At 48.4% G+C, this 24,693-nt stretch overlaps 1 protein-coding gene across 8 annotated transcripts; it reads left to right on the forward strand.

Moving 5' to 3' along the window:
* The first annotated feature begins 319 nt into the window (after positions 1-319).
* Mtmr4 (myotubularin related protein 4) lies at positions 320-24,668 on the forward strand. Of its 8 annotated transcripts, none has more exons than XM_006532384.4 (20): positions 509-616; positions 1,264-1,392; positions 1,755-1,799; positions 5,562-5,651; positions 5,981-6,097; positions 7,229-7,311; positions 8,870-9,030; positions 9,140-9,236; positions 9,425-9,538; positions 10,774-10,970; positions 11,146-11,274; positions 11,754-11,865; positions 12,353-12,548; positions 12,784-12,969; positions 13,048-13,218; positions 13,362-13,516; positions 19,299-20,682; positions 21,788-21,898; positions 22,138-22,226; positions 22,442-24,668. In XM_006532384.4, exons 3-20 carry the CDS (start codon positions 1,797-1,799, stop codon positions 22,617-22,619), a joined length of 3,573 nt encoding a protein of 1,190 aa, XP_006532447.1. In that variant the 5' UTR covers positions 509-616; positions 1,264-1,392; positions 1,755-1,796; the 3' UTR covers positions 22,620-24,668. The 8 variants fall into 8 exon arrangements, with proteins under 8 accessions (XP_030101476.1, XP_006532447.1, XP_006532448.1 ...); XM_006532385.4 differs by having other exon boundaries at positions 1,264-1,321; XM_030245616.1 differs by lacking the exons at positions 509-616; positions 1,264-1,392 and adding an exon at positions 320-444.
* Positions 24,669-24,693: the final 25 nt, after the last annotated feature.

The raw sequence follows: 24,693 nt of genomic DNA on the forward strand, positions 1-24,693 counted from the left end.
AGTTTGGGAAGGGACCTTCCCCTTTCCTAGCCGGCATGCTACCCTTCCTTTCTCGCATTACTGGAGCAAAACAGAAACACCACTGGGTTAAAACGCTGAGCCACCGCGAGGTCATTTGCGAACTACCTCTCGGGCGGGGTCGTCACCGGAAGTGACTGCTACCATTCCCTGCAATGTCCCGCCCCCCAGTTGCGCTACCAGTAGGCGACGGGCGGCCGTACTTCCTGTCCCCGGAGCCCTAGGCTGCGACCCCTCTTACTCCTCTCCCATTGGCTGCCAGAGGGACGCGCTGTGATTTCCTATTGGTCGTGTCTGCTCTCTGGCGCCAAGCCTCCTCCCTCCGGGTACTGTCTGGTCTCCGGGTGCCGGATAGGTTACAAGCTGAGAGGGCGTCTGCCCACTGGACCAGTGAGCAGCGTGGAGAGTGAGGGCGGCGGCTGCGTGGTGAGGCAGGGCGGGACTTCGCGTGGCTATTGGCCAGGGCGGGTAGAGGCTAGAGATACGATTGGTTGGGGACAAGGGACCGTGGTGGGGTTCGAGCTGCGCGGCCTCAGCAGCTGCGGGAGACGGAAGTGGTGAGAGCGCGGCTTTGGAGGGTCGGGCGGACGCCGCCTGGGTGAGTCACTGTACCCCGTGCACTGCCAGCCTGGGAACCACAACGACCAAGTCCTGCCCGGCCCTCGCCGGCTCTCTTGAGTCCCGCCCTCTGTCATTTGGGGCTCCGCCTCCGAGGCCTTGGCCCCGCCCCTAAAACCTGGGCACCTGGATCTCCTGGCTGCTTAGCCCATCCTCCCCCACCCCCCACCCTAAGACCAGAGTCCCTAACTGTGAGAACCCTGGGCCTCCTAGGCCTGGTCCTTGTCGCTCCCTTCCTCTCTCTGTTTCTCAGGCCGCGAGCCAGGGAGCCGTGAGGCAGCACCTCCGGCTGGCCGCTTGCGGGCTCCCCCGTGAGGGAGGGAAGGTTGGTAGGATCACAATGGAGGCTTTAATCGCCGTAGCCTCCTATGGGGCTCTGCTGCACACCCCTCGAGCATACCAAACATGAAGGAGTGTCGGTGAAATTCAGACCTGGCTCCCTAAGTGGGCCCAGGAGGCCTTAACTTGAAATCCTTGTTAATTCGACCCATTTGACAGATGTTGTCTCCCAGGCCGGACTGGCCTAATTCTGCTCCTGTTGTGTGGCCTCCTCCCTCAAACCTTCACCTACTTGGTCTCAAGTATGCTCAGCAGGACCGGGCCAACCCTGCTGCTCTTTTATCACAGGTTGTGGTCCTCTCCCTCTTGTCCTCTGCTCTGGACTCTGCCCCCAGTAACAGGTCAGGTGGGTGCTACTCCTAGACTCAGAGACTGGCCGAACTGCCCTGTGGATTCATGCCCCTACCAGGGCCAAAAGTGAGTCCCAGTTGGGCAGTCTTTGTCTCTTCAGAGTTGGAATTTCTTCTCTTTTGTAGAGAGCAGGGTTTGGAGTGCTCTACTGCTGGGTGTGGGGATCAGAACGTTTGAGTTCTGCTGAGTAAGCTAGGATGATACTTAGCCTTGCTCAGGAACTTTTGTGGTGGAATTCTCACCGGGCAGGGTCACTTGTTGCTTCTTCCATTGCCTGACTGGTGTGGTGACTTTTTGAGACGCCGGATCCTCTGTGGTGGAGGAAAATGAGTTGCAGAGAAGTTCAGGGGTAGACCCGTGTGACAATCGTTGATTCTATGGTGATGTTAATGACCGTGCACTTTCCTCTTGTGTTCTGTCTCCTTTAGTGACGAGCAGGAGCAGGCAGCCAGGACCCTCGCCAAGGTAGAATGGTGAGTAGCTCCTTTTCCCTCATACCACTGTGTGTCTCATCCTCCAGTCTGACTCAGGGAAGCTGCCCCACCTCTCTTGGCCCTAGTGCCCCTGGTTACTCTGTTCACTTCCTAAACAGGCTCATTTGCCCTGATGCTTTTTTTTTTTTTTTTTTTTGGATGGGCAGTGTTGTTTTGAGACAGGTTCTTGCTGTAGAGTTTTGGTTAGCCTGGTACTAGACATGTAGCCCATGCCAGCCTTGAACTTGTGGGCAATCCCTCTTTCTCCCTCCATCTCCTAAGTGTTAAGATTGCAGGTGAATGCAGTGTGGGGCCTTGTACATGATAGGCAAGTACTCTAACACTGAGCTATGTATCTAGCTTATGGTTTCTTAGGATTGAAAAAAATATATATCGGGCACTATATAGCACTGGGCTCAGCAGCTTGTAGTTTTTCTCGGTGTTAGGCCGTCCCTTCTAACAAACCGCTATATCGCCTCTTACTTGGATCCCCGGTTAAAACTATGCATATTCTGGTTTAAGAAAACAAGTCTTTCTTATCTGAGATTCCTGAACTTCAGGGCGTGGTGGCACAGGCTTCTAATCACATCAGTTGGGGACAGAGAAAGGTGATTCTCAGTGACGTCAGCCAAGTCTTATGTAGTGAGTTCCAGAAAAGACTCCATGGTTTTTTGGTTTTGTGTTTAAATAAGATCCCTGAACTCCCAGTGAGTCTCATGAATATATTGTTGGTGCTGTCCCAGGAGTGATTCCACCCAAATTGTAGGCCTTTTCCAGCTCCCAGGTGTTGCAGTCTATTAAGCCACTGCAGGTGACAGCTGACTGAGTATCTACCTGGCCAGCCTTCTGACGGTGGGTCCTCTCCGTCCTGGTGGGAGAGCTAGGGCTCAGCCGTTATGATGAAGGAGACTGAAGCCCTTTCCAGGCAGGACCTAGCCTTTGTATCTCTTCAGTTCCTTCCAGGGGTCACAGGTTAATGAATTCAGCCAGTGGTGAAGTCCCTCCTCTCCTGGTTCTCTCTGTGATGTGTGCATTAGCCCCTGCTCTTTCCAGAGAGCCTACTGCTGAGCCTGCCCCCTTGGACTGATAGCTCATCCCCTATTCCAACTCGGTGGTGCACTGAGAACGCTGTGCACTTCGCACTGAGTCTCCTTTCATCGTAGCACCACCACTTAGGAGAACTGCACCGTTTCTCTCTAAGCCTACAGTCTCACCCGTGAAATGCGCTCCAGCTTTATTCTTGGAGAGTTAGGGTCATGCTTGCCACTGCTGGCCATTATTGTAAGTACGTAATTAAAAATTCATCCCAAGTCCCCCCAAACAAAAGCCCTGGTTTGTGAGGTTACCAGGTACAGGAAGTGTAAGAGTTTGTAGTAAGCTTTCTGTTACTTTTGGAGACACCAAGCCGCTTGCTTATCACGAACTGCTTATGCCTTGGCTCTCTACCCAACACTATTCATTGCTCTACTCCTGGGGTTTGAGTTTTGTTGTTGTTTTCGTTGTAGCTTTCTATAGCTTCAGTGACCCATAATCAGTTCTTCTCTTAGACTAAGAAGTTCTTCCAAAGGATTTTCTTATCTGTGGTTGGGAATCAAGGGAGAGATGGAACTAAGGAGGGTTCGTGAGGATGGTAAGATACAAAGTCCAAGGGTTTCCCTTAGAGAAGTGTGGCATGTCCACTACGATAAGACTAGACCAATAGTCTTTTTAAGAGGACAAACGGAGGTTAGTGTAAGCAGGGAGGCAGTGAATAGAGCGTGCTGGGCCGTGGTTTCGGAGGGAAAGAAGGCAGGCTTGGGGCTGTAAAGAACGTGGGGAGAGCTCCATCTTAGGATCTGCAGCAAGCGTAGAGTGCTCTGGGAAAAGGGAAGAGGGTGTGGGAACTGTGCGACAAGCAGGGTGTAGGGTAGCACACCTGGAAAGATGGGAAATGAAAAGGTGTGGGCGGACTCGCTTCTTCTTTCTGAGCAGTCCTGGGGCGGGCCCTCGTCCCACTCTAGAATGTCCCTAGAGTTCCCTGGAGAGGTGGTGGTGGTGGTGGTGGTTGTCTCCCCCGCTGCCCAGGTTGCGGGGAGGGCGGAGCCAGGGCGGCGGGCGGGGCGGGAGGAGCCTCTCTGCCTCCGCCTTCGCCTCCACCTCCTCGGCGGAGTCCTGGGCTCTCCTGTCGCTGAGCTCCCCTCCCTTCGCTCTTGCCAGAGGGCGGAGCCGAGCCCGCTCCATTGTGGAGAGGAGGGGAGAGGCGCGCGGGAGCAGAGGCTGGGTCCTGGCGCCAGGGCGCTTGCTTCTGGCCGTGGCTGCATCAGGCGGGCCCCGCAGCCGGGATGCAGCGGGTGCCCGGGGCTGGCGGGCAGCGCAGCGGCTCCGGGGACATGTGCGCTGGTCCAGACAGCCCGTGACCATGAGCCTGACCGCCCGCGTCTCCTGCTCCATGCTTAGCTGCTTCGTAAGTGCCAGGCCTGTCCTGCCAGGGCCTGGGGCGGGGGTGGGGGGAGCACCCAACGCATGCTGTACCCACAGCCCCGCCCAAAGACCCCGACACGACCTCAAACCTTAGGGACAGGGGATACGGGTTAGCTCTTTTCTCTGAATTGCTTCAGGAAAGCGGGTACTGGGAATGAAAATTCTGTGATTCTTTCTGGCTCTGCAGCCACTGCCCTTGACTGCAGATTTCCAGGCCCCGCCCTGCAGGGGTACATCCCATTACCTCCTCTCCATCTTGGTCCCACCCGCCTCATCCTTGCTTGGGGATGTAGGATGTGCCTGGTAGGCTGTGTGGGATGTTACGGGGCTGAACTGAACGAGAAGCTTAGATGTTTGTGAGCTGTCTCTAGGTCTCCAGTCCCCTCCCCCTCACATACTCCATCGTTCACCTGACATACCAGTCTTTTCTCCTTGACTGTCCCCCAGACAGTCTCTTTTCTCCATCTTCCCTGCCTCTGCAGGATTCTGTATCTCTGAATCATCCCCAGTCTTCCCCTCCTCCCCTGGCTAATGCTCCTTCCCAGCTTCCCCATCTGTCCTCTCAGATGTCGTGCCCCCCCCCCCCCCCCCCCCGTAGGTGTCTGCCAGGCCTCTTCTCTCCCCTGGCTGTCCTTGGGTCTCCTGCTTCCTCCCTGAGTGTGGATTCCCTCTTTTCTTCTCCCTTGGTGTTTAGGAGCAGAGTGACTTCAGCTAGCTATGGGTATTCCTTAGGAATTCCCCTCAGATCAGCAGGCGGGGCAGGTTGCTTGGCAGGTAGTGGGGGCTTGTCCATATCGAGAGCCCAATGGGAAGATCAGCTCAGCTCCAAAACACAGGCTTCCTTTTTGAAGGCATTCACAAAGGCCCTCTAGAGGCATGGGACTGAATCCCCCCAACCTCCTCCTCTTTGTCTCCACCCACCAGGTTGATGCTTGAGTGGCTGGAGGGGCCTGTTTTCTTTCTCTCTAGCCAGCTACCTCAGCTGGCTCCTGTGCCTCAGGTGCCTCTCCCAACCCTACCAGTCTTATTCTGGTAGGAGGCTTTCTTAATTCCCTCCCTTCCTCACGGTTTTTGCAATTTTGGTTCAAAGGAGAAGTCTGTTTAAGCGGTACAGATTCTCTGTTCCTCCTTGGCTTAGTTCACGTTTCCCTGAGTACCACTTTATTCTACTCCTCCTCCAGCCAAGTCAGGTCTCCTTTAAAACAAAGGAAGGTGTCTGTAGGTTTGTTGGTAGAGGAGCAAAGTGAATGAGCCTTAGGAGCCAGGTGGGGTGGCAAACTCAAGGTTATGGCCTCCCTGCAGGGTGAGGAGGGCCCCCCCAGCCTGGAGTACATCCAAGCCAAGGATCTGTTCCCCCCCAAGGAACTGGTGAAGGAGGAGGAGAATCTTCAGGTAAGGAGAACAGGAGGCTCATGGTGGGAGGGGCTTCCTGCCCAGTTTGTGTTCCAGACTTTTAAATCTTTAGAGGATCTACCAGAGCCCTGGCTTCCTCCTCCTGGGCCTGTGAAGGGGGTGGGCTCCTGTATTTGTCAGTCTGTGTTATTGGAGCCTTTGGCCTCAGGGAAGGGGAGAGGCAGTTTTCCTGCACAGCAGATGACCAGTGTCCTGACTTGACTATCCTGCATCATCTCCCTTTCCTCAGGGCTGCTATAGAGCAGGGCTGCTGAGAACAACAAGGGAGAGCCTGGACTGTGGGCTGAGAGTTTCTCTTACCTTTACAGGTACCCTTCACAGTGCTGCAGGGTGAGGGAGTGGAATTCCTGGGCCGGGCAACCGATGCCCTCATTGCCATCTCTAACTACCGGCTGCACATCAAGTTCAAAGACTCTGTCATCAACGTAAGTTCTCGTCTTGTTTTCTTCACACCAGACTCAGAGTCCCCATCTGCTTCAAGGTGGCGTTGTTCCAGTGCCTTACCAAAGTATGTCTTCCCAAAGAGATGGGATTTCCTTCCCATTGGCCTTGCTACTTCTTAGCTCATTTCTCTATGTACAGGTTTATCTGTCTCTCTGTGTACCCTGGCTGTCCTGGAACTCCCCCTGTAGACCAGGCTGGCCTCGAACTCAGAGATCTGCCTGCCTCTGTCTTCCCAGTGCTGGGATCAAAGATGTGTCTCACCACTGCCTAACTTCTTTATTCTTTATTTTTTTTTTCTTTTTTAATATATGGGTACACTGTAGCTGAATAGATGGTTGTGAGCCTTCATGTGGTTGTTGGAAATTGAATTTTTAGGACCTTAGGACCTCTGCTCGCTCTGGTCAACCCGCTTGCTCAGTCCCTGCTCCTTCTGGCCCAAAGATTTATTTTTTATTATAAATAAGTACACGATAGCTGTCTTCAGATACCCCAGAAGAGGGCATCAGGTCTCATTACAGGTGGTTGTGAACCACCATGTGGTTGTTGGGATTTGAACTCAGGAAGAGCCAGTCAGTGCTCTTAACCGCTGAGCCATCTTGCCAGCCCTAGCTGCTTTTTTCTTATTTTATGTTTATTTGTTAGTGTCAGTCTGTGTGTGTACCATGTACACGCCTAGACCTGAGGAGACCAGATGACTAACCTGGAGTTACAAGAAGTTGTGAACAACTGTGTAGGTGCTGGGAACTAAACCTAGATCCTCTGCAAGAGCAGCACGTGCTCTTAACCCCTGAGCCACACTGGCATTCTTTATTAGAAGAAGATAGACTTTGGAGCCGGGCAGATGTGGCCCCTTTTCTTGCATTGTCACTCTGTGTCACCTTGGCCAAGTGATGATGTCCTCCTTATGGAATAAAATCACCTGCCTTCAGGATTCTTATGGTATTAACTGGTGACATTCTGGCAGCACCCGGCCTGGTCCCCAGGCCCTAACAGACTGTCAGCAAGTGCTGAGGCCCTAGCAGACCGCCAGCAAGTGCTGACCTCCCTCCTCTCACTGCTGTGTCACCTTCCAGGCTGGGGGCACCTGGCCTCACTTTGCTCTTCCACTGCAGGTGCCCCTCCGGATGATTGACAGTGTGGAAAGCCGTGATATGTTTCAGTTGCACATTGCCTGCAAGGACTCCAAAGTGGTGAGGTGAGCACAGCGGGTCTCGTTCATGGTCTCTGACCCTCGCCTTGTGCAGACAGACAGACCTCTCTGTTGCACGCTACCCTTGGAGTAAGAGGATCGACTCCACTTTCTGTTCCCCACTGGAGGAAAAGGTGACAACTCACTTCCCCGTTCTTAGTCAGAAGGTCAATTGGCTAACCCATTCTGTCTTGACTTGAAATAAAATGGGGATGGAGCCGTTGTGAGGACTGACTGCTTGAGGTAATGAGTGCGAGCACTAGGTTCGTGGTAGGCACAGCGTTGTCGCACAGCGCTCTCACTTAAGTAGTGTAAGTTTGTTGAGCAGTCTGTACCACACAGTGTATGTACTGCAGATATATCCAAGAACTCACAGACAAAACTTCCTGCCTTAAGGAGCTTATATTCCAGTGGGGAGGCTCTAACAATGAGTAAGTGAAATACTTACAATCCTAAAATGGAAAGTAAAACCAAGAAAAGTTTTGCAGCTTCTAGCTTTAAACAGCTGACCGCAGAAAGCCTTGTAGATAAAGGGTGATTGGAGTCAGGCTCTGAGGAAAGTGACTGAGCAGGTATCTGAGGGAAAGGTATGCCGAAGGGCAAGGTGAGTGCAAAGGTTCTGAAGTGGGTGTGACCCCTGCCTGCAGATCAGAAGACTGGCAAGATGCTCACGTGGCTGGGAGGAGTGCATCTGAGTGCGGGGAGTGGGATGTGAGTCACGAGAGCAGGGGGCAGGGCTCGCAGTGGCCGGAGTTAGCGTTGGCTTGGAGGGATCTAAGGAATCTCTGGAGGGTTTGAGCACAGCAGTGATGTGATGTGGTTAATGCTTTATGGGCCACGCTGGCTGTCACCTTGGACCCAAGTAGAAGAAAATGGGGACAAAAGCCAAGGCTGAGGCTGAGTAGCTGGTTAAGAAGCTGCTGTGGTTAGCTCAGGTGAGAGGCCATGGCACCATGCCTGGGGCCAGTCCAGATTCTGGGTGCAGCCAGCATTTGCTATAAATTGGCTATGAGAGAGAAGTACTGGGAGGACCGGGCAGTACTTGGAAGGACGCTCAGGCGAGAGCCTGCTGTGTGCTGAGGTCTTTGGCAGACTGGGATAATCCCTTTGCTCTTTTCCTTTGGGAAAACTAAAGTCGAGTTATTAAGGCACACGTGTGCTGCCCAGAGCCGCCTCCTCCGTACTCCAGGCACATTGGGAGTCGAGAGAGGAGAGACCTAGAAAGCCAAGAAAGGCTTCAAGGAAGAGGTGGGACTGAAACTGTCTTTAAAACATCAGTAGGGTGTGGCTAAGGAGGAAAAAACAAGGGAGTAAGATTGCTGGGAGCAGGACTTGTGCCTCATAGGAGGTATTAGCACTGGCTGGTAGGGTGGCCATGAGAATTGTCACAAGAGACAACTCTTAGGTGTTGATGTCTCCTCCCCTCCCCCCAGAGTCACTTCCTTACCTCATGCTTTGCAGTTTCCTTTCTTTGGTAGCCTTTTTGGGGCTGTGTTGTTTACTCTTGACCCCATGGCCTGTCAATCCCTTGCCTCATCCAAGCCTGTGGCTTCTTGCCTGGCAGGTGCCACTTCTCTACTTTCAAGCAGTGCCAAGAGTGGCTCTCAAGGCTAAGCCGGGCCACAGCGAGACCTGCCAAGCCCGAGGATCTCTTTGCCTTTGCCTACCATGCGTGGTGCCTGGGGCTGACCGAGGAGGACCAGCATACCCACCTGTGCCAGCCAGGTGAGGCCAGGCCTCTTGGGGAATCTGCTTGTTAGCCCACAGTCCCCTCCTCCTTTACCCCTGGATGTCGGTGGTGTGGGAAGCTGACAGGCTGGGGACTGTGTTGCAGGAGAGCACATCCGATGTCGACAGGAGGCAGAGCTCGCAAGGATGGGTTTTGACCTGCAGAATGTCTGGAGAGTCTCGCATATCAACAGCAATTACAAGTGAGGGTGCAGGGCTTGGGTGTGAAACATAGTCCATACTCAGACTTTATGTTTGAATGAAATGTAGCATGTCTAGCTTCTGGGTCCATGAGGGAGGAGGGCTCAAATTGTCCCTGTTGTCTCAAAGCCATCTCCTAGGATTGGTACTCCATATTAAGATCAGGACACCCTCCCCCATCTTTTCTCAGGCTGTGCCCTAGTTACCCCCAGAAGCTGCTGGTTCCTGTGTGGATCACAGATAAAGAGCTGGAGAACGTGGCTTCTTTCCGCTCTTGGAAACGCATCCCTGTTGTGGTATACAGGTGAGGCACTGTGGATGGGAAATAGGAGGCAGTCAGTGGAGAGGGATGGTGCCTAGCAGGCAAGTGACAGGAATTATTCTAAAATAAGAACCTTCGGGCCAGAGAGATGGTTCACTGCTTAAGAGGGCTTGCTGCTTTTGCAGAGGACCTGGGTTCAGTTCCTGGTATTGACAGCAGATCAACCATCTGTAACGCCAGGAGATCTGACCCTCCTCTGTGGCCTCCGCTGGCACACAAGTGGTGCACATATACATGTCTATGCAGAACACTGATACACCGGCACACATGTGGTACACATATACATGTCTGTGCAGAACACTGATGCACCTAAAAGCAAATGATAAAAAAAAAAAAACCTTATGCACAATCTCAGATTTTTAATCTCAGAGATAAAGCTTTAGTGAAATTGGTTTTTTGTCTGTTGTTTTTGGTTGTGTGTATGAGTGTGTGTGCGTGTGTGTGTGTGTGTGTGTGTGTGTGTGTGTGTGTGTGTGTGTGTAAAATACTGCATTTACTAAGAGGTTGGGAAGCTGGCCTGAGGACCAAATCAGGCCTATACCCTATTGGATGGAGTAAAGGTCTCACTAGGCCTACTAGCCATTCTCTTGCCTCTTGGGTGCTGGAGTTATAGGTGTGTATCAGTGTATTCTGTTAGGGCTATTTATTAATACATGGCATAGATTGGTAGTGACTTACAAAGCTAGAAATTTAGGCTGTTTTTTTTTTTAGTGGAAAGTTGGCCAATTCCTGTGTAAGAATGTCAGTAAATAAGCCGAATGTGGTGATGCACACTTTCAGTCCCAGCACTCTGGAGGCAGAGGCAGGGGGATCTCTGAATTTGAAGCTAGCCTGGTCTACCTAGAGTGCTCCGGGCCAGCCAGAGCTAAACAAAGGCTACCCAAACTGAGACAGGTAGTAACCATGAGGGTTAGTATGGTTCACGCTCTTGACTCGGTCTCTTGGTGCATATTGGAGCAGGTACTGTGCAGATCTGATGAGCCAAGGTCACAACGGGAGTATAGGAGCCATTTCACAAAGAATGTGTGTGTCATAGCACTTCAAAAACTATAAAGTGTGCTAGAGATGTTAAGGCTTTGGATTGCTATTTTTATGACCTGGATATGCTGGTAGCCCTTGTTGGCTCTGGAGACCTTGTTCTGGCCCCATGAGGTCTCTGCAGTAGGCTTCTGGAGGCTTGAATACCAAGGGCATTATGGTTCCTTCTGTTTTGTCAGACACCTGCGCAACGGGGCTGCCATTGCTCGCTGCAGCCAGCCTGAGATCAGCTGGTGGGGCTGGCGCAATGCTGATGATGAATACCTCGTCACGTCCATTGCCAAAGCCTGCGCCTTAGACCCAGGGACAAGGGCCAGTGGGGGCTCCCTCAGCACTGGGACTAATGATGCCAGTGAGGCATGTGACACAGATTTCGGTAAGGCGTGGGTGGTGCTAGTGCCCCCAGTGATAGGGCCCAGTGAAACTATGGGGAAAGATGACAAAACAGCGAGGGCTCTTGCCTTTTGGGAGGTGGAGGTCTGAGCGCCCCAAGGCTAGGCCACCACAGAGCGGATGGCTGGCTCTGAGACTTCTTCCTGCTCTGTGTTTAGATTCTTCTCTGACTGCATGCTCTGGGGTGGAGAGCACAGCAGCCCCACAGAAACTGCTGATCCTGGATGCACGGTCCTACACAGCAGCCGTGGCTAACCGGGCCAAGGGTGGAGGCTGTGAATGTGAAGGTATTGTGACTAGTGTCTGCAGTCGCTCAGGGTTCTGAGGCAGCTTTGGTCAGGAGGAGATTGAGGGCAGCTTGGATATTTGAAAGAGGCAAATAAACCTACATGGATCCAGGGTTCTGTCACTTAGGAGCCATGGTTATGAAGTAGAAGTTCCCTCCTAAATTTTACTTTCTCATCTGTAAAATGAGGATGATTCACGCCTTGAAAGGCTGTCAGAGTAGTTAGCTCTCAGAGAAGATTGTTGGCCCAGAGCAGCCACCAGTTGTTGAGCATTTCTATTGTTGTCCCTCGTGCTGCTGCCGTGGACATTACAGTTCCTGCTTGAGTATCCAGAGGTGAAAGGGTGATTAGGAGTCTGTGTTGCTGTCCTGGAGTGTTCTGTCCGGCCAGGGAAGCTCTCTTGTCCACTGGGGTTGTTCTTGTCCTGAGTGGCTGTTTCTGGGGCATGTCTGTATACTCCCCTTTCCTCCTGTCTGCAGAATACTATCCGAACTGTGAGGTCTTGTTTATGGGAATGGCCAACATCCACGCCATCCGGAATAGCTTCCAGTACCTCCGGGCTGTGTGTAGCCAGATGCCAGATCCCAGCAAGTAGGTGTTCTCTTAGATATCCCATGCCTTCCACTGCTGTGCCTTAGCCAGTACTACGCATCCATAGAGGATTTGAAGGGGAGATGGGAAGATTGGGGACTTCAGTGTCTGAGCACAGTTGGGTGCAGTGCACCATGTCCAGGAACACTTCCACTCCTTGAGCGGCGCTTTGACATGGTCATAGGCCATTAGATTTTTTTTTCTAGATCATTGTCCTACCAAAGAGAATAGAGAACTGGGAGAACCATGGCTAACTACACATGTGATGCCTCCCTTCCCAGTTCCTCTTTTGATTCTAAGAAGCTCTTACCTCTCTGTCTCATTCCCCTACCTTTTAGCCAAATATTTCTTGGCAGAAAGGCCATGAGTTAAATTCTTGGTTTCAGCCCTTACTGGGGCTTTTGTTGGGTAGAGCTGGCTGAGGAGGCAGAGACATGTGGTAGCCCTAGAACCCTTAGTGATTCCATTTCTCTCTGTTCTTGCACAGCTGGTTGTCGGCACTGGAGAGTACCAAATGGCTGCAGCACTTGTCAGTGATGCTAAAAGCAGCTGTGTTGGTAGCCAATACGGTAGATCGGGAAGGCCGGCCTGTGCTGGTACACTGCTCTGACGGCTGGGACCGTACACCACAGATTGTAGCCCTGGCCAAAATACTACTGGATCCATATTACAGGACTCTGGAGGTACTAAGAGGGGATTAGTTTTAAAGAACAACAGAAATGAGGGAAGACGGGTGGCGTCAGGCTCTCTGGAAGTGTCTAGGGAATGCTTCAGTAGAGGACACGGTGCCTTTTTGCCTCTTCCAGGCTTAGACTTAACGTGTTTACAGCTGCCAGCTCCCACCTTTGGACATTCTCTTAGAAAGCTGGACCCAAACCTTTCCAGAGCTGCCTTGTGCTTAGACTGGTCTTTCTACAGGGCTTCCAAGTGTTAGTGGAGTCTGATTGGCTGGATTTCGGACACAAGTTTGGAGACCGCTGTGGCCATCAGGAAAATGCAGAGGACCAAAATGAACAGTGTCCTGTGTTCCTCCAGTGGCTTGATTCCGTGCATCAGCTGCTTAAGCAGTTCCCCTGCCTGTTTGAGTTCAATGAAGCATTTCTGGTAAGTCCTGAGGCCTGTGGCAGGGTTGGAGAATCGTGTCCTGAAGGCCTCAGGTTCACGCTTGTCTGGGCTTCCTAGGTAAAGCTGGTGCAGCACACATACTCGTGTCTCTACGGCACATTCCTGGCCAACAACCCCTGCGAGCGAGAGAAGCGCAACATCTATAAACGGACGTGCTCTGTGTGGGCACTCCTGCGAGCTGGCAACAAGAACTTTCATAACTTCCTCTATACACCTGGTTCAGACGTGGTAAGGCCGAGCGAGCCCTTTTCCTGCTGGAAATCCTATAGGGAGAGGAGGCTGAGCCAGTGAAAGAATGTCTAGCCAAATGTTTAAGGAAAGAAATGAACCAAGGGCTCCCCTAAAATAATAACATCTGGCTGCTTCCCTAGGTCCTGCATCCTGTGTGTCATGTCCGGGCCCTGCACCTCTGGACAGCTGTTTATCTGCCTGCGTCATCTCCATGCACCCTTGGAGAGGAAAATATGGATCTTTACCTTTCCCCAGTGGCTCAGAGCCAGGAATTTTCTGGTCGTTCTCTGGACAGGTGAGAAAAAAAACCCCTTGGTTTCCCCCTCTCCACAAGGAAAGCAATAATTGCTTCCTATTCTATTTCACCTCAAGATTATTTACCTATTTGTTTACATTTATTTATTGGTGTGTGTGGTGTGTGTGTGCTTGTGTGCTTGCACAGGCCACAGCGTACATGTAGAGCTCAGGAAAACTGCCAGGAGTTGGTTCTCTCTTTCCACCCAGTGTGGGGTTTGGGGATTGAACTCTGGTCCTTAGGCTTGGTGACAAGCACCTTTTCCCACTGAGCCATCTCACTGGCCCTTATTCTGTTTTAATGAGCTTTTTAGAAACAACTTCTTGAATCACTTGAGGAGCTAGCCTCGGGGTTAGACTGGAATGCACTGTTTTCAAGGTTTCACTAAGTTGTCTTTGGTGCTGATGTCACCTGGTGTGGCACACTACAAAGGAGAGGGAGAACGGGAGAGAAAGGGATGCTGGGGATTTGTTCACACAGCTTAGGGAAACCATTCTCAGGAACCACCTTGGCTCTATCCTGCAGCAACTTCTAGAAGCCGGTCCCAGCAGGGGATAGACTTTTCTCTGTCAGTAAAAGGCCAGATCTAAAGTAGGCTGTCAAGTTCACTTCTGACTGAATATTTGGGGGAAGAGACTTGGTGAATTGAATTACACCAGTAATCCATGTTACTTTTTTTAAAATAAAGTCAAGCATGCCAGGCAGTGGTGGCGCACGCCTTTAATCCCAGCATTTGGGAGTCAGAGGCAGGTGGATTTCTGAGTTCGAAGCCAGCCTGGTCTACAGAGTGAGTTCCAGGACAGCCAGGGCTACACAGAGAAATCCTGTCTTAAAAAACCAGAAATCAAAAACAAGAACAAAATAAAGTCCAGCGTTATAAAAGAAAATGAAATCTTCCTCCTGGTTCTTTTCCTCACAGATGTGTACTGCTAACACTGGTAGGTGTGTGCAGATGTCTCTCTCTAGAAGCATCATGAGTACCTCGAGCCCTCAGGTGCAGGTTCTCCTGCCTTAGCCCTGCCGTTATGGCACCTTTGTTTTTAAAAACAACTCCCCAGTGTTTTGCATACTGCTCTGCAAGTCCTCTTTTTGTGTCAGGCTGTTATTCCATAACAAAAGATCCCATGTTGATTTTATTTCCTTCTTTATATATATTATCTTTGAAAATGCCAGAAATCAAACTTTGTGTATACAAGGCAAATGTCCCACACTCAGTACATCCCTAGCCCTTCTTCATTGTCTCTATGGCTGGCTGCAGGGTAGTCAGAGGTTAAGTATCATTTGGGTTCCTTTCTGCCTGTTTTGATCATTTCAAGACTGTTGCAGGGAATATTTTAGTGAGCATCTGCATGTGAGTAAGCTATGGTAAAAGCTCCATACTGTTTGCTATCTAAGCCAATTTAAGTGCACAGTTCCACTTGGGGCTGTAGAATGTATGCTGTTTATTATATTGTGCTTGCGTTTCTGCCAGAATTTTTAATTTCTGGAGACAAAAGTGCTCTGTTCAAAGGATGTGTAGTATATTTTATTTGAGACAGTCTCACTCTGTCACTGTTCATTGTGACTGGCCTTAAACTCATGAGTCTTCTAAATCAGTCTTCTAAATACTGCAGTTACAGGCATGCTCCAAATCCCGAATAGTGCACATTTTGATACTTGATTATTAGCTGAAGTGTTTGAAGTTAAAGTAAAATCTACTGACTGAATATTATAAAGTATAACAAAGAACTCATCCATCTGAAAAATTTGATTTTAGGCTCTTTTGAGCCAAGGCCATTGTCATGGGATACATCTCAGGGGTTTTCCTTTTCTTTAAACTATAAAGAATCTTTTAAAGGATTGTTTGGGGTTGATTTATATAGGACATTTTTTTTGAAGGACCAGTATAGGAACCATGGCTGTTTCTGTGTCCCAGATGGGGTTTTGTTTTGGGACAAGGTCTTCTGTGTAGCTGACGATGACCTGGAACTTCTGATGCTTTTGCTTTAGGCTCTCAAATGCCAGGATTACAGGTATGCACCACCACACTGGGCCCTAAGAAGCATTTGAGCAAATATTCAAGTGGATACATAAATGCTTGGAATGAAGATAATTATGAGTGTATTAAACGTTTTATGGGAGAAAGGACCAAAGAAACAGATGTATGAAAGATAGGTTTTTAGGGTTGTTTTTGTTTTTGTTTTCGAGACAGGGTTTCTCTTACAGCCCTAGCTGTCCTGGAACTCACTCTGTAGACCAGGCTGGGCTTGAACTCAGAAATCCACCTGCCTCTGCCTCCTGAGTGCTGGGATTAAATGCGCCACCACTGCCCCAGCAAAAGATAGTTTTGAAGAAAACAAAACAAGCAAAAATAACTCTGGAGCTAGTAGAGGGTGAGAAGGATTTGTTGTTTTGAGACTAGGACTCACAGGTCTACCTGCCTCTGCCTTGTCTTCTCAGCTTTCCCTTGGCTACTGATGGTATGAATATTCTGGATTTTAAACTTTAAGATGTGTGAACCTGTCTTTGACTCTGAAGAGACTTTGGATCTTCGGCACTTCTAGTCAGATTAAAGTCAAAGCACATCAAAAGGGAATAGGAAGAAACAAGTTATTGCAGGCTGTAGACAATATAGTGCAGAGCTTACTTTGTGTGTGTGTGTGTGTGTATGTATGTATTTTAAGATTTATTTTTATTTTATGTGTATGGATGTTTTACCTACATGTATGTCTATGTGTCACGTATGTGTCTGGTGCTAAGGGAGATCAGAAGAAGGGATCAAATCTGGGAACCAAACTGAAGTCTTTTGAAGTGTTCACAACCACTGAAACATCACTACAACTGCATTTTGATTCAGTTGTCAGTAATAAGATAGCATAGGAAGAGATTATGGCCTATTAGTAATGGAAATCTGGAGAATTTACCACTGAGCTGGGTAGAGGCATAGGGACTAGCCACCTCTGCTAGTGTGTAATTTATTTATAGAAAGTTCCTGGAAAAGAGGAATATATTCAGAAGTATAGTAGAGACATTTTCAGTAGACTCTGGGGTTGGTTGAAAGTTGGAGACTAAAAGTGCAGAATGCAGAGTAGCCAAAGTCTCTTCAGAGCCAAAGACAGGCTCACATGTCTTAAAGTTTAAAATCCAGAATATTCATACCATCAGTAGCCAAGGAGAAGCTGAGAAGATAAGCCAGTTTGCAGAGAAAGAAGAGATACAGGGAGAATGGTATTGAAGTATCACATGATAGCAGAGTAGAGGTGTAGTACAAGGCAGCCAAATGGAGAAGGTTGGATCTAGAGGACTCACTGATGGAAAGACTTTAAATGTTTCTGTGACAGCTGGCTTGACTTCCGTTGGTTATACCTTTTCCCAGACTAAAAGGATCATCCTCCTGTCTCTCCTTTTCTATTAAAAGTCCAACAAATGGTTTTATACTCAGTTCAGGGTCAGTGCTTTCTATGTAGCCTTCCCTGGCCATGTGGGCTGGCTTAGCCCACTTTTTCTAAAGTCCTCCAGCATTATTGTCTCTTCCATCCTTATTGGTTAAATCTTTGGTGCACATAGGAATGAGCTATGAAGGTTGACACACTGTTTGGATTTCAAAGGGTGCATGGGAGTCACATTCTTCTATATAGTTGAAAGTTCCTGTAATAAAAAACAAAGCAAGAGAAGACTAAGTCAGTTGTAACTTTTTAAACGTATTCGGGGCTGGACTGAGGGTGTAGGTCAGTCAGTAGTGATCATATGCATGAGACTGGGTTCAATCACCAGCTCTGCCAAGAAAAAAACGGTGGACAGAGGGACTACAGTTATTTAGGCCTTCCTCTTAACCATTCTCAGTTAACAGGTTTTGAATGGACCTTGGAAGCCAGGTCTGTTGTTTGCCAACTGTTGAGCTTTACTGACCTGGTCTATTCAGTTGGCATCCTACCAGTGCAAACCTGACATGGTCTTCAAGCTTATTCCTTCATTCCTTCTATCACTGGCCTCCTTCTATGTTGGGTTTGGGTATTCAAATGAGACATAGGCCTGACCTCAAGGCACTTTGGTAGAGGGAGAGAAACACTTTGGTAGGGATTATTTGTTCAACCCTTACTCTGGCTCTAAGATATAGGTACTTTTAACTTTTCTCCCACAAATGAGGAAAGCAAGGCTTAGAGAAGTTACGTTGGAAAGGAAAGTTCCAAAGGAGAGATTTCCGACCTGACTGTGAACTGGATCTCTAGTTTCGTGTAAAATGCCAAATGCAGAGACTCGTGCCTTGTGCTTGTAATCCTGGCTCTGGGGAGGCAAAGACAGGAGATCCCTGAGGCCGGCTGGCTGGCCAATCTAGCCAAGTTGGCAAGCTTCAGGCTCAGTGAGAGATCTTGTTTCAAATAAGTTGGAAAGTGACTGAGGAAAACTGCCAGTGTCAACATATGCACACGTGTTCGCCTGCACACACATAAAATTGATCACAAAAGTAAAAGCAAATATAAAAATATTATATATACTATAATAAATGACAAAAGTGGGGGCTGGAGAGATGGCCCAATGGTTAAGAGCACTGACTGCTCTTCCAAAGGTCCTGAGTTCAATTCTCAGCAACCACACAGTGGCTCACAACCATCTGTAATGGGTTCTGATGCTCTGTTCTGGTGTGTCTGAAGACAGCTACAGTGAACTCACATATATAAAATAAATAAATCTTTAAAAAACAAAACAAAACAAAACAAAAAACAGCCCGGCAGTGGTGGCGCATGCCTTTAATCCCAGCACTTGGGAGGCAGAGGCAGGCCTCTGATTTCTGAGTTCGAGGCCAGCCTGGTCTATAAAGTGAGTTCCAGGACAGCCAGGGCTATACAGAGAAACCCTGTCTCACAAAAAAAAAAAAAAAAAAAAAAAATTACAGTGAGTACTTAGAGTAAGCTATGTTGTAACATGGCGTGTGGAGGACTTTCTGTGAGGGCTGAGTAAAGCCACCTGAGAAGAAGCCAGTGAAGTGTCTCTTATTTCCTGGACAATTCTCCTAGGTTTTTATTGCTCTAAAGATTTTGTACTGCAGTAATAATCAGGATAACCATTCGTGAAAATGCTTGCCACCCATTTGGTGACTAGGAGTGCTTCTTAAGTTTCTTGAGTGATGTTTACTAGAAGTTTCCACAGGGTTCTGAGAGATGGAGGGACACACTGCTACTAAGTCTAAAAAAATGTATATCAAGTCATGCCTTCTTGATAAGTTTGTGGTTAGCTGTCTAACCTTCCGACATCTCTATAAGGTATAACATTAACATCTGTAGAGGTGATGACAAAATACCTGAGAGGTTAAATCATGCATTTCCTGGTAGTTAATCACTATGAAGGCCAAAAACCTGTAGTCTTTGACTGTGACAGAAAGTGGTCTGAGGTTCAGGTGTGGCTCTGGCTACAGTAGTGGATGTAGGCTCCTCAGCAGGATTAGGGGTGTAGCTTAGTGGTAGAGCATGTGTTTTGTATACACAAGCCCCAGATTCAAATCCAGCACAGATTTTACATAGGGAGGTGCATCAGCATTGCAGGCACCTGAAGCCGTCAACGTGTTTGGGATGGGCCTGGGAGACTTTTATAGGTTGACAACTTATAGGAACTGGGGACAGCTAAGCATTCTGGAAGATGAGTATGTCTTATCCTTTGTGCAGAGTAGACTCCCGGTGAACTTCAGTTATTTGTAATATTAGATGTCTTATCAACATCAATTTTGATACTGCTTTGATGACCTAAATGTGTACCTTGGAAATTGTTCCCTTTTCCTGACCTGGAGGCTCTCTGTCTGTCATTCCAGGTTACCTAAAACCAGATCCATGGATGATCTGCTCTCTGCCTGTGATACAAGCAGCCCCCTCACTCGTACTTCCAGCGACCCTAACCTGAATAACCACTCTCAGGAGGTCAGAGGCAGCCTGGAGCCCTGGCACAGCAGTCCTGAAGGAGCAGAGACAGTCATAGACTCTGGAGTTGGAAGCCCACAGCTGACTGTGGGAGAAATGGGCCTTCCTCCTCCTCTGCCCAGTAGCCAGAAAGAGTACTTGAGCAATAAACCTTTCAAGGGTCATAAAAGTTGTTCTCTTAGTTATAAGTTGCTTAATACTTCTGTGTCCTGGGAAATGAAGAGCAACACCTCTGACATCAAGGTCCTGGAAGAAACTGAAGCACTGGCCCCGGACCCTTCAGCCCAAGAGGAGCAGGGTAGGACTTCTGATGGCTTAGGGAAGCCACCTGAACAGTTTCTAGAGAAGGAAGCTGTCAGCTCACTCTGCAGTGTCTCTAGCAAGTGTGGTGGAGCCTGTGATTTTCCTGAGCCTCCCCAGGACCCCCTAACAGGTACTCCCCAACAGCCCCACCTAGACTCCATGCAGATCTCGCCCTCAAGGTGCACTCCAGATCACAGTCAGGGCAGCCTTTGCAACCCACCAAGTGTGGCCAGCCAAACTCCAGAGCCAAATACTGACCTCCTCAGCCAAGATCCCCCTGGTTCTACGGCAAGTATCTCCCACCAGGAACAGCCTAGCTCTGTGCCGGATCTGATCTACAAGAAGGAGGATGCTGGCAAGAGAGGAAGTAAGAATGGGCAGCTGTTGGAAAATCCTCGCTTTGGAAAAATGCCATTGGAGTTGGCCCGAAAGCCAATTTCTCAGAGCCAGATCAGTGAGTTCTCATTTTTAGGGTCAAACTGGGACAGCTTCCAAGGGATGATGACTTCATTCCCAAGCGGAGAGACCACTCCTCGGCGCCTGCTTGCTTATGGCTGTTGTAGCAAGAGGCCGAGCAATAAGCATATTCGAGCTGCAGGGCCCTGCCTTGGGGGCCAGTGGGCTCAGAGAGAAGGGATGAAATCTCCTGTCTGTTCTAGTCATTCCAATGGACACTGCACAGGCCCAGGAGGGAAGAACAACCGGATGTGGTTTTCCAGTCATCCGAAGCAAGTCTCCAGCACAAAGCCTTCTCTTCTGAGCTGCCCTTCCCCAGTGCCTCCTCTCTACCTGGATGATGATGGACTCCCCTTTCCCACGGATGTGATCCAACACAGGTTACGGCAGATCGAAGCAGGGTACAGGCAAGAGGTGGAACAGCTACGGCGACAGGTTCGAGAGCTTCAGATGAGGCTAGACATTCGTCATTGCTGTGCCCCTCCAGCAGAACCCCCCATGGACTATGAGGATGACTTTGTAAGTATTCACCAACGCCCACCTGTCTGTTAGCACTTGCTGAGTACTTTCTGTGTGCCACTGAGTTCGGCGCCCCCATCACAATGAAAAGACGGGTAACCATAGTGATTTGTCTGAGTGTTGGGATCAGGCAAGGCAAGTAGAAAGCTCTCCAGAGAAGATAATGCTTAAGCTGAATGCTGAAGATTGTGTGATATTTGGCCAGGTAGACAGTAAGAAGGAAATAGCATTTTTAGAAGCATGGAGGCTGTAGGTGCTCCAGTGACATTGCTTAACAAAGGGGTGTGTGGGGGAGGTGGGCATGGTGTGTATACATGGCGTGTCCATTTTGTGCTGGGATTGTAAGGGAGATAGGTAGTATAAATGAGAGGGAGCCACGAGAGCTGATGGAGGATCAGCTTGATGAGTCAAGTGAGACCCAGATTAGGCGGCCGGCTAGGACTTTCATTCATTCATTTATTTATTTATGAGACGGGCTTCCTCTGTAACTCTCTGTACACCAGGCTGGTCTCAGTCTCACAGAGATCTATCTGCATGCCTCTGCCTCCCAAGTGTTGGGAATAAAGGTGTTTGTCCCTATTCCTGGCTTGGTTGGGATGTTTTAAAACAATCCAGGTGAGGGATAATGAGGGCCATCTAGGCTTTACTGTCCTAGCTGTTTTAGATTCTGGCATTGCAATCTTCAGGGAGCTTCTAGGCGCCATCTTGCCCCTTGCTATCTGCATAGATACTTCCCTTCCATCCATTCAATTACTCTCATTGCTGATAGAGTAGACAGGACTAACAGCTTCATAGTATTCAGGTGATGCTTTAAATACTCAACCAAATTTTGTAAAGGCCAGAGGGTAAGCATTTTTAGGTTGTGTGGGCTGGACTGCCTGTAAGACAACTATTGTGTGGCCCTTGTGACACAAAAGCAGCCAGAGAGAATATATAAATGAATGAATGACTATGGCCATGTTCCAGTAAAACTTGATTTTAGGAAAACAGGGTAGATTTGGCTTCTGGGCCATAGTTTGCCAACATTTATCTAGGATGTAACAAGAAATACAGTGAACAGCAAGTAATGAGGGGAGTAACGTGGGTGTCTTTGCCTACACTGCAGACGTGTTTAAAGGAGTCAGATGGCAGTGACACTGAAGACTTTGGCTCTGATCACAGTGAAGACTGCCTTTCAGAAGCAAGCTGGGAACCCGTTGATAAGAAGGAGACTGAGGTATGTATGTGTAGGCAGATGTATAGTGGGTACTTCATGCAAGCTAGTGGGTTATATTTCTCAGAGATGAATTACTGTGGCCTGAACTCTTCCCCCCAGATAAGTACTATCCTTTTAGGCAAGTAGTCACCAATCGTAAAATCCATCCTTGCCAGTTTCCTTTGGGCTACTTTCCGGATTGCAGTGTTGTTCTCCTCTTTGGACGTGGACCTAGACTTTTCCTTTGTGCCTTCTGGTAGGTGACTCGCTGGGTTCCAGACCATATGGCATCCCACTGCTTTAACTGTGACTGTGAATTCTGGTTGGCCAAACGAAGACATCATTGCAGGTAAGACAAGTTTTTTTGTTTTGTTGCATATCTCGTTGTTACTCATAATGTGTAGGGTTCTTGTATAGAGCTAAATTAATTTGAAAATGGAGCTATCTTAGTATTTTTGTTTATATCCAACACTTTTATTTATTCATGGATACCCGTTTAGACTATTATTCATTCTCAAAGTATGGATATTTCTGACGAGCTCCTCCCTCTCTGTCCTTTGGCAGAAATTGTGGGAACGTATTTTGTGCTGGATGCTGCCACCTTAAGCTGCCCATTCCTGATCAGCAACTCTATGACCCAGTTCTCGTCTGTAACTCATGTTATGAACACATTCAAGTATCTCGTGCCAGGGAACTCATGAGCCAACATCTGAAGAAACCCATTGCTACGGCTTCCAGTTGAATGCCAGAGGAAATGATCTGTCCATTTTTAGCAGATTTGAAGGGAGGATCTGCTTCAGGTGTAGTCTGGAAGGTTCCTTGGTATGGCTCATGAACACAGAGCTCAAAGATACCGTCTTGAGAAATCCTCCTTGGTACCATGTGACCGGAGCAGAGGAATTTGAATTTGGCAGGAGCTTTTTCTACTGGAGAGACCCTCACTTTGGGGTGATGGTCCTGACCTAGACCCAGAGTCTGGAAGCTTCACACTGAGTTGGTGACTCCAGCTTCTATCTCCTGGAGGTCCCAAGATGATTCATAAATACTGCCTGGTGCACAGTGCCCAAACAGCAATAGAAAGGCTTACTTATAACCAAACTCCAAGTGATAGTGAGACCCATCTCTCCTCTACCTTGAAGAGAGCAGATCATAGTATATGAGATAGGAATTCCCATCCTATTTGAGTTGAACTCTCTTCTGTACCTCTGTGCTCTGTGTCTGTGCATGAAGGCTCAGTCTTTAGAGGCACTCCCTCTAGTTGATTAGCACTGTCTTCTGTGGAGTTTGGTTCAAAGACTGGTATGGCAGATAGAGGCTTGGATGCATTTTTCATCAGGCTCAGTGGCTAGCATCAGTGAACATTCAGTTTCAGAGGGACAGTTTTGAGGATTAAGACACTTGGAAACAGAAGAACTCTGGTAATGCTTAGTCTTGTGAGAACCAGTTATTCTGGGCTGTGAAGGCAGTTGCCACTGTTATGCAGTGGCTGCTTTTGAGGGACGCACTGTGAAGAATGAGAAGGGAAAAGCAAGATTATCCTTGTGAAATTCTGCTGATTGTGCCCTACCCTTTGCACCTGACTTTTCCTAGTTGTCCTGGTGCTAAAATGGAAGCTACACCTTGATCTCTCCTGGCATGAAAATAAAGGATTTTGTTGTTCCACTGCCCACTTCCCCCATGTTGTCTTTCCCTTGGCCGCTGCCTCCTCTGGGTCACACTGCTTCTTATCCTGAACACTTGACACCTTGAGGGTAGAATATAGCATTTGGTTTTTACCTCCTAGCATATGCTACTTGGTATGTGAGGGTTTCAGTACAAATGCTGCTGTCTATTTCTGTGCACTTAACAATGGAACCCAAACAGAAGGAAGAAAGCCTTGATACCAAAATTGGGAGTGAGGATGTGTCCATTTGGACCAAACACTTTGTTTTGTTTTATTTAGATTTTGTTTTTCATCTTACTATGTACCAGTGGCACTTAACCAAAAGATACAGTAACATAGCCATGTACTGTGGTTGGGACAGATACAGTCTCCTTGGCTTATAGGACTTCCTAGCTACACTTTCCTTAGCGCATTAATGTGATGCTCACTCTGTGTTAAAACTGCAGCCGTTGTCTTTCTCAACTGCTACTGTCACGTTGCTTTCAAGAAAACATTTTTTTTCATTCCAGACTAACCAGAACCTGCATTTAGAATAGGAGTCCTTTCTCCGACCTTTTCTTCAGTTCCACAGCGAAGCCTCTGTGCTCCTTTTATACTTGCCATGGATGTAACCTAAAAAGTTTTGGCATATTTAGGTCAGCCTAGCACATTTTTTTTTTTTTCATTTTAATGGAGCTGAAGAATGGAGATTTTTTTTTTGTGTGTGTGTGTCTGAGAAATTCCTAAGATCAATGAAAGAGTGATAAACTATTTGTCTCTGATACATAAAATTATTTTAAGCATTTTCTCAATCATTAAATGTTACTGCCAGTCATAAGTGGCTTTTTAATTACCAGTTTTCATTGCACTTCACTCTGTTTTCAGGGGGATTGGGGACATTCGGGGAGACTGTATCTGTCTACTTTGTGTGACTGTTTTGAGGGACTGTCCCATCAGTGAACAGATTGCATGGCCTTGGAGAGAGACTCTGGGCTTCTGGCTCAGATGTGTGCATCCTTTTAGAGCTGTTGTGGGTGTAAGTGACATGATGTGGCCAAAAATCCAAACTGTGCAGTTGCGTTGTGACAAACATGCAATGTGCTGTAAAAACTCAATACAGTTCAAATAAAATCTCTATATTAGTGCTGCTTTGTTGGGTCTTTTTATTTCTTAC

The sequence above is a fragment of the Mus musculus genome, chromosome 11 (assembly GCF_000001635.26).
Source record: "Mus musculus strain C57BL/6J chromosome 11, GRCm38.p6 C57BL/6J".
In the NCBI taxonomy this organism is placed as follows: Eukaryota; Metazoa; Chordata; class Mammalia; order Rodentia; family Muridae; genus Mus; species Mus musculus.

Excerpts from the sequence above, each read along its gene's own strand:
- Mtmr4 (XM_006532383.3), top strand. The coding sequence starts at position 4,198 with ATGAGCCTGACCGCCCGCGTCTCCTGCTCCATGCTTAGCTGCTTC. Across the intron at positions 9,031-9,139 it reads TACCCACCTGTGCCAGCCAG|GAGAGCACATCCGATGTCGA; the intron begins GTGAGGCCAGGC and ends ACTGTGTTGCAG. Across the intron at positions 11,866-12,352 it reads CAGATGCCAGATCCCAGCAA|CTGGTTGTCGGCACTGGAGA; the intron begins GTAGGTGTTCTC and ends GTTCTTGCACAG.